This window comes from Cydia pomonella, unplaced genomic scaffold (genome assembly GCF_033807575.1).
Source record: "Cydia pomonella isolate Wapato2018A unplaced genomic scaffold, ilCydPomo1 PGA_scaffold_202, whole genome shotgun sequence".
NCBI lineage: Eukaryota > Metazoa > Arthropoda > Insecta > Lepidoptera > Tortricidae > Cydia > Cydia pomonella.
Genome location: NW_026907842.1, coordinates 673257 through 682452, shown reverse-complemented (window position 1 = coordinate 682452; position 9196 = coordinate 673257). Strand labels below are relative to the sequence as shown.

The 9196-nt window shown below is 39.3% G+C and overlaps 1 protein-coding gene across 1 annotated transcript; it reads left to right on the top strand.

The window, feature by feature from the left end:
- Positions 1-2480: 2480 nt before the first annotated feature.
- On the top strand, positions 2481-8947 carry LOC133533745 (protein asteroid homolog 1-like). The gene is made up of 2 exons (XM_061872778.1): positions 2481-2677; positions 7002-8947. The coding sequence occupies exon 2, from the start codon at positions 7012-7014 to the stop codon at positions 8791-8793; it is 1782 nt and encodes a 593-aa protein (XP_061728762.1). The 5' UTR covers positions 2481-2677; positions 7002-7011; the 3' UTR covers positions 8794-8947.
- Positions 8948-9196: the final 249 nt, after the last annotated feature.

The following is a 9196-nucleotide window of genomic DNA, read 5'->3' as shown; positions in this document are numbered from 1 at the left end:
CTAGTTGTCGAGGCAGGCGGTGACTCACCGTCCACTAGATGGGCCCCTGCAACTGCCGTCGTTAAGACGACCAAGAGCAACACCGGTGTGAGCGGCTCAGGGGTGTCGAGAGGTGTATGCCGCTTTTTACCCAGTGGCTGATAACAACATTAACAACCACTATGCCAACTCGCGTCTTGTGCAATTTATCACTTTCACCCCAGGAGCATTTAGCTCTAATACCTCGTTTACATTCAGCCGAAGTGGGCAGGACGAGTGTTTAAATACGATACGTCTCATGCCACTGCCATTGCCACTCGCGCTGCCCGGCGCTTCCCAAAATGGCGGTTTTTTGTGCGGAAGTCAAAGGACCGGCACACAGTGGATCGAAATGACTAAAAAATGGACAGTTGCATTTTTATGTTAAAAACCCTATTTTAAAAAATGCTTTTCGGTTGAAAATGATGTAAGGAATAAAAAATGTTATATAAAATTTTTCAAAATAAGGCTTATTTAAAGCAGAAAAAAAAATCTGTTTTTTTTTGTATGAAACTGAAAAATAGGTATCTTATTATAAGAAAACCGTTACCGATCCCGCTTTCTAACCTTTAGAATATTATGCTCCTACTTAAAAACAGTAGAAAATAGTAAACAGCTTGTCTCGGTAGGTGCCCGTTTTTTTTTAGTCCAGTCAAAAGTCAGTAAAAAAACAACATTTTTCTTAATGTTTTATTTTTTTATTTTCAATAGTTGCAAATGTAATTTTTAGCTATTTTCTAGTACAAAATTGTTTTTATCTTTATCAAAATGTCAAAAATATGTCGTATTTACACTAAATTATCATTAATATATCGTTAAACTGTTGAAAATAAAAAAATAAAACGCTAAGAAAAATTTTGTTTTTTACTGACTTTTGACTGGACTATAAAAAAAACGGGCACCTAACGAGATAAGCTGTTTACTATTTTCTACTGTTTTTAACTAGGAGAATAATATTCTAAAGGTTAGAAAGCGGGATCGGTAACGGTTTTCTTATAATAAGATACCTATTTTTCATTTTCATACAAAAAAATAAACAGTTTTTTTTTCTGCTTTAAATAAGCCTTATTTTGAAAAAAAATATATTACATTTTTTTATTCCTTACATCATTTTCAACCGAAAAGCATTTTTTAAAATAGGGTTTTTAACAAAAAATGCGAATGTCCATTTTTTTGTCATTTCGATCCACTGTGCGGCAGCGCAAGCAGCAGTGCGTGTTAACATTCTGCTCCGTCGCTCATTATCATTACTCGCCGAACGTCTGGAGGAGAAAGACGTGTGTTGGTCGTTTTTTTAAGATCGTTAAAAATAATACCCGGTATAATATACAAAATACTTAAATACATAGAAAGTTAATTATTAAAAAAATAATATTAGGTACTTACAAAGTTCTATTACGATGGATAGATATCATCCACCATCGTCTACGACGAACTTTCTTTTTTTGTATTCGATATCTTTTTAAATATCGAACCTAATTGCGTATCGCAAAAAGACACAGCGCGGCCGCTGTAATTATTTCGACGTCTGCCATTGCCGAAAGTTGAAAGCGAAGTGAGTGGTAGGCCAGTCTGTAAACACACACTCCTCTCGATCCTGCTGCAGCCGTATTTAGGGAATTATTGCCGGCAGCGGCAGGGGCTGAATGTAAATGAGATAGAACGATTCCTGGACGGGCAATGAAGTCAAACCACTATGCGCTATGATGTCAATATACATCCAATTATGTAAAAATATTTTCCATAATGTATTGACATCATCCAGAGAGGTAAATGGGAACTACGTTTGTATGAAGAAGCGGTCGTCCCCTTTCGTCTTAAGGAGCTTGCGCGTTGTCGCAACACCTGTTTTACAGGCGTTGCTAAATATGGTATACTATACTTGAGGCAACCGTTTAAATGGGCGCAACCGTAAATTTGACTTACATATCAGACGGGTTCGTACCGGTTATTACAGTCGTAACCTTTGACTTGCGTGTCCTGTTATGTAACTATGTAACTAAATAGGTATTATGTCGGCTTCCTAGTATCTAAATCGGGCGCTTCGGATAAACTTTCCAAACCTTTAAATCTTCTTTTTACATAGATAAACGTGTGTGCTTATTGTTTATGTCGCACCATAGCGATGAAAAATTACCCACGACCTCAATAATAATATAGGTACAAATACGCACTATATGTAGAGCTACTCAGGCATTCCGGTACTTCCCCTTAAAGATTACGTCAAGCGCCATTGCGTTCCATTTTATGTTTTCATTGTCACTTGTTATCTCGCTTATTTTTATTACGTAGAAAGTGATAAATGTAAATGCCATTTATTGAACTGGTTCTACTGGAGATTTTTATTTTAGTAATTTTGCAGCATAATTATTATTATTGTAGGACCAATCAATAATCTTTTATAATCTGTTTTTTATTGGCAAACTTCAAAATGGAACGTAACATTCGAGGAAAAAAATGACACTTGAAGTGATTATAAATAAAGAGCAGATAGAGCGTATATTTTGCTCATTGCCCATTAAGTGTGTTGTGAAAAGTGTTTAATTCTCAAATATAAGGCTAAATTCGACTGCTAACTGTTGGTCGGCAGAGTACAGTTACCTATAATACGCGGATACATAAAGTCGTCATAACAAAACACATTTGAAGCAGATAAAGTGTACGTATCTATGCGGTTTTTTATTCACCAGATATTATTATTGGTTTAACCACTCTTTATCGAAGTTAATTTATTATTATTAACTCATTATAACAATACGCGTAATTACAAAACGCAATAATCATAGTAGGTACACAAGTATATATATATAGCATAGATTGTAGGATCGTATAGATGTGCCATCCGCGCGCGCGCACCCGTGAGGGACAGGTCATATGAAATGCGACAAAATTAAAAACAAGTTTTAATATTCCTGACAACATACCAAAAACAATCTACGTAATTTGATCGGGTTATTATATATTAAAAACGTCTACCTTAGGCCCTTATAGAAGTAGGCAGGAAGGACAAGTAACACACTGACAAGGACAAACAATATAACGATTACTCGTACCAGTGAAACTACCTACCCCTACCTATTCCTACTGAAAGATACATAAGACTATCCTGTTCGGTCATTTCCCCACACAGTTCATGCCAGATCCAGTTAAAATACTAGATTCATGATATATAGTATTTTAGGTATGTAGGTATTTAGTCAGATCATAAGTTCTGTCATAAAGGTTTTGACTGATTTGAGGTTTGAAAAAGCTATAGGTACAGATGCCTTATTTTCATATATTTATGGGTTGAAAGCTTATTTATTGCTGAATTACTTACAATATAATCAAATGTAATTTGCTGTCTCAGTTTCACATAATTCTATGAAATATTGTGAAAAATATAAAAAAACATGCAATAAATACGCGACCTGTTCAAGGTGATTTTGATCCCTATTTATTGATTTTTCTTTTTTACATGGTTGAATCTTACATAAAAAAGCTGGATTTTAATTTTATTATTTTTAATTTATAACGTTTGACGATTATGATGAGAAAATAAACATACTTTTGACGAATGTAGCAAATTTATAGTGTAAATTTCATCGTGAAATAAAAAAATCTAAATCAAGTGTATTTTCAATTTCATTTTATTCAAGGACCAACGTAGATCATTTTTTGTTAGTACTTATAAAATATGGTTAGTACTTACTCTATACACTATAAAACGTCATTCTATGCATAAATATATTAATTGAAAGATAAAGAAATGAAATTAAACCAAAATAAAATGTAATAATAACAATATGTTTGAATTAAATCATATTAAAAAAAAGTAAAATTACAAATTAAAATTAATAATGTTAATCAATAAAAATGTCATAAATTTTGATTAAATGTCATTTCAATCACTTTCAATCTCTGCTCTTTCATAGTTCGCTTCTCAAGCTTCCAGGAATCAGTGTACCTATACATACCTTACATTTTGGTTTAGGTGTATGACACAGCAGTGATGGTAAATATGGTGATACACACAGGCTACACGTTCAGAGATCATTCTCAGAATGATGTTGGTACTGGCGCGGATCCGGCGCACCAGGGATGTACATCGCTTGCGCATAGTCGCGTAAAAACAGTCAAGTCAACCCGCGCCTCGGCAAACATCCCTGATGCACTACAGTATCGCAGCAGCCCCATCAGCACCCTGAAAGCGTTATTGAACTGTACACGAAGAGAATTGTACCGTGTTACTGTGTAGTTCGCCCATAGGCCGCTAGTATATAGGGAAGTACAGTACGCCCTGAAAAGAGTGAGCTTAACCTGATTAGAGCATTTAGCGAACCTACGGGCGATCATTTAGCTCTAATAGACAATGCTTTTCGTTTGCGTTCAATGTCTGTATCGTCTTTAAGGTCAGATGTCACAATATGTCCGAGATATTTAAATTGTGACACTACCGTGAGTACCTCCCCGTTTAGTTTCATAGGTGGGATATTGCATGGGCATTTGTTTCTAACTTTAAAGACCATAACATTCGCTTTTTTTAACGTTGTATTTTAAACCATGACTATTAGCGTGCCGTTCACATATACCTATTAGCTTAGTGAGCCCATAGGAAGAGGCACTCAGCAGCACCATATCGTCGGCATAGCTGATATTGTTTACGCATACTCCATTAATATGGCACCCGATGCGGGCGCTGCTGAGCTCCTCTATCAGTGCATTTACATACAGGTTGAAGAGCTTAGGCGAGGTCAATCCACCCTGCCTTACTCCGCACTTCATCCTGTATACATCCGAAAATACTCCCGCCCATCTAACAACGTTCGATTGGTTTTTGATACCAGTACTTCAGGAGTTGATTTAAGTCAGATGGCATATTAATGTCATTTACTTTTTCCAAAGAATGTCATAATTAACCATATCGAACGCCTTCGATAGATCAAGGTAGCATGCGTATACATTGGTCTGTCGGTCTGTGTAGTATTTGACAGTATGCTTAAGACCCAAAATTGCACTTTCGGTCGACAACCCCGCTCTAAAGCCAAATTGATTGTCGTGTAACTTTAGATACTTGTCAATGTGAGAATTAAGCACACTGTCAAACACTTGGGCTACTATGGTCGCAAGAGAAATTGGCCTATAGTTTTTTTTGTCGCTAATGTCACCGGTTTTGTTCTTCACTATTGGCACCACCACAGTCCTCATCAGGTCGTCTGGCAGGAACGCGTGCCCTATACAAAAAGAGTATAGCATGGCCAGTACTCTTGGTAGATGAGGCCCAGCATGCTGGAGGTGTTCAATACTGAGGCCGTCATGACCAGGAGACTAACCCCTTGTCATACATTTAATGGCTTTCTTAACGTCATGAGCCGTGAACTTGGTATTGGATTGCCTAAATTGCAACTACGTTTTTACGAAACCTATACTCGTTAGATGGCAGTCAAAAATTAGCACGTCACTGAAAAGTACCCTAAGTATGAAGGATACTAGCTGAAGTACAGACTTGTCGCAGAACTATATGCTGGTGATAAAATAACGTTCTAATAAAGTAGGTTCATGTAAATAAACAACTGTAACTAGGTAACTACCTATTTTATTAATGTGACACTGGTTTTTACTCTCTTTTGTAAAGTATAATTATTGACAATCCAGCCGCGCATTTGCGTCTAATGATAATCCCAAACCAAACAATTAGTAAATAAAGACGCGATCTAAACTAATTATATTACGTTTTGATCAGTATGAAACAAGCTTTCAAATCAAGGTAAACATTTTTTATTAAAAGGTTTGTATTACATTTTATCAGTCAAAAACCTTTGACACAGAACTTATGACCTAACTAAGTAGGTATATTTACATTTAGTTATTGTGTAAATTGTAATATATAGATGGTATTTTTTTACGATTAATGAGAAATAATTTACCCTTTAGGGCATCCTTAATAATTATTCTCGGTTTCTTTATGTTTAACACGAGAAAATAATTAATCAATGTATTTTGAGGTCGGAACCATTTACTCTTTGGTCGGGACCAGTTTGTCACCAATTGCTTATTGGCGTAATTTGAGGCTGTGTGTCCGTTGTGACTAAATTGATATGATATCATTATACTTATTCATTGTCTTTTGTTCGTCCTCATTTGAATTTATGTATGTATTGATAGCCTAAAATTTAGCTGTATGTACTTATACGTGTATTATGTACGTACTTATACATTTAATATACTTTTTTATACCGGTTGAGTCCTTTCAAAATCACATACTTCTTTACCTTTTACAATAAATAAAACAATAATAATAACAACCGCAATAATAACCGCAGGGCAGCTTGTGGCGAGCTGTTGGGGAGTAACGACCCCACGGACCCGAGTACTCCCGAGAGTCGGTCAGGGTCTCCGTCTCCGGCGTGTCTTCGTCGGTCGGAGTGGACCCCAAGGGGACCCGCAGGACTCTCAGCTTTGGCTTGTCGTTAGAGCTAAATGCTTCAGGGGTGGAAGTGAAAACTTGCATAAGACGCGAGTTGGCACAGTGGCTGTTATCAGCCACTGGGTAGAAAGCGGCGTACACCTCTCGACACCCCTGAGCCGCTCACACCGGTGTTGCTCCTGGTCGTCTTCAGGACGGCATTTTCAGGGGCCCATCTAGTGGGCGGCGAGTCACCGCCTGCCTCGATAACTAGTGAAAACATTGTTATGGCAGGTGTCCGGACGTCTTTGCAATAACCCAGTCTCATTGTCCTCCCAAACTTCAATCCATAGACCGTTATACTGTTCACTTTACTACAATAGTCCCAATGCCTGTTGCGACCGGTTCATTGGTGTCTATTGTTGCGCCCGTGAACGGGTTCCAGCAGGCGTTCTACATGACATTAAAGCTCTCCAAGAGGCCTCTACGTGTTGGATCTATATCCCCATGCAAGCCTATCAAAAGACCGGGATTTATAGGCCCGTGAAATCCAAGGCAATAACATTGGTATCTAAATGGGTTTGCAATTGTGTTTCAGATATTTTATCATGAGAATACGAACGTTCTGCAAGTTCGTAGAGGTGAGCGAGCTGACGCCACGCGAGCTGCGGGATGAACCCGTCGTGTTGGATGGTCAGAACCTGTTCTACAACTCCTACCAGCGCGCAGGCTTCTCCGTCGCCTTCGGGATCGAAGCTGACCGCTACGCCCGCTACCTCAGGCAATACCTCCAAATGTTCAAAAAGGCTAACGTCAAATGCTATTTCCTATTCAAAGGAGGACACGAGAACATGGAGAAAAGGCTGAAGAAAGATAAAGACAGCAAAATCATCCCTGTGCTCATGAAAGAAACTTACAAACAGATCTTGAAAGAAATGGATTTTGAATACGTGGTTTGTGAATATGAAAGTAAGAAAGATATCGTTGAACTGGCTCACAAACTCAACTGTCCCATCATAAGTTATGACATCGAAAATTGTTTCACCGGACTCCAGTACATACCTTCCACTACACTTAAACTTCAAAATGATACCATTCACTGTGGTTATTTCCTATTAGAAACTTTCTTGCGAAAATATAAATTAACCATGGACAAACTCGCCGTATTCATAGTTTTAAGAGATGAAAATATTTTCCCGGAAGGATTTTTCTTAGAGTTCTTTAAAAACATAAAAGCTCCTCTTGGACCATTCAAGTGTAATTTGCATTTGATGAGGTGGCTTTCTAAGAGCAGCAAGCAACAGATCTCGGCAACTATCTTTAGGTTTATATCAGCTGAAGACAAAAAGACGTTCATTGAAGAGGAAGCCAAAGCTCGGGCGCAAATAGAACGGCGTGAGTGCGGCGGGCTTGGCGCGGCGTGCTTGTTAGACCGCGACGCCGCCTGCGTGGCGCGCGCCGACCCGCGCTGGTTCGCCAAGGGTGTCGCCGCCGGACATATCGCTATCGACTACGTCAACCTTTATCGGTCCAAAATTTTTCTTGGAGCTCCTCCCATTAGAGGATTTGAACAAGACAACGCCACGCTTTTGGCTTTGAATATTATAAAGTACGCATATGATTTATTGACTAATTTCGAAAATGATGGTTTTAATTTTGTTTATGACGCTGGCCTGGAAAAAGAAACGATTCTCGTCGGAGACACGCATTCCATCCGAAAACCAGTTTACGAAGCGGATGTGTGTTTATTCGAGAACGGCTGGGAGTCAGTGAGTTCTCTTGGGCTGCTCGCGCACTTCGCGCACGAAACGTTGCACCTGGAAAACCTGAAACGCCTCGAGAGTGCGCCAGAGAAAACGCGACTGCTGTTGCTAGCGCTGGCGTACTTCTCGCGGCGCAGGCCGTCGGCGCCGGCCGCGCTTTCCTCAGCCGTGCTGCTCGCCTACGTAATGCTCGACGTGGTCGCCGACAAGGTAGACAAGGAAAGTCTTCCGAAGTTCCCCTTCGACAAGAAGCCGATTCTGGACTCGACCACAGACAGGAGCGTCGTCACTGAAGCCGACTGTGGGATCGCGGCCGCTATAATGGAGGAGTACTCCACCGCGTCCGAGGGTGACGCTGAGCTGATTTTGGATGGAAAATTGCTTCATGCGTTGGCGGAATTCCAGCAATGCCTGCTGCAGCTTTCTGCACTGAGCGTGCTGTGCGGTGCGGAGGTGCCGGCTCCGGTGTTTGCGCGCACGTACAACGGCACGCTGGTCTACAAGGTGATGCGAGCCGCCCACCGGGCCACGGACCGCCTGCTCTTCCTAGACGAGTTGCTGAGCCCAGCCCCCACTGTCTATGCTTTTTTTAACGGCCTCTTAGAAGCTTATGAAGACATTTTTTAAATTATACTCGTAATCAGTATAACTAATTATAGTTATGCATCATACTACTGCATTTATAATTATACAACGCTATCATTACGCAATTTATAATCCTATTTTGCTTACATCACAAAAAAAGTACAACTAATATTTAATAAATCATATTATCAGACTATTTCTGGATAAATCCTTTAAGTCATTATTATTTCCTTTAAGTACTATTTAATCTAGTGACGTTTGCACTGAAATAACTAAGATATATGCTACGAGTATACTGCACCTTTTGAATTTTAAATAAGCATCTTTGAAAGCTAATTTAATCTGGGGGCATGGGAGTGCCCCCGCCAAGACGAACAAAGCGAAACGCAAAGGCACTATCTACCTTTTCTCGAAGCGCTTCGGCGTTTTTTTTAACCTTCATATC

Bases quoted from the DNA above. Each gene is read 5' to 3' on its own strand.
- LOC133533745 (XM_061872778.1), top strand. From the start codon at position 7,012: ATGAGAATACGAACGTTCTGCAAGTTCGTAGAGGTGAGCGAGCTGACG.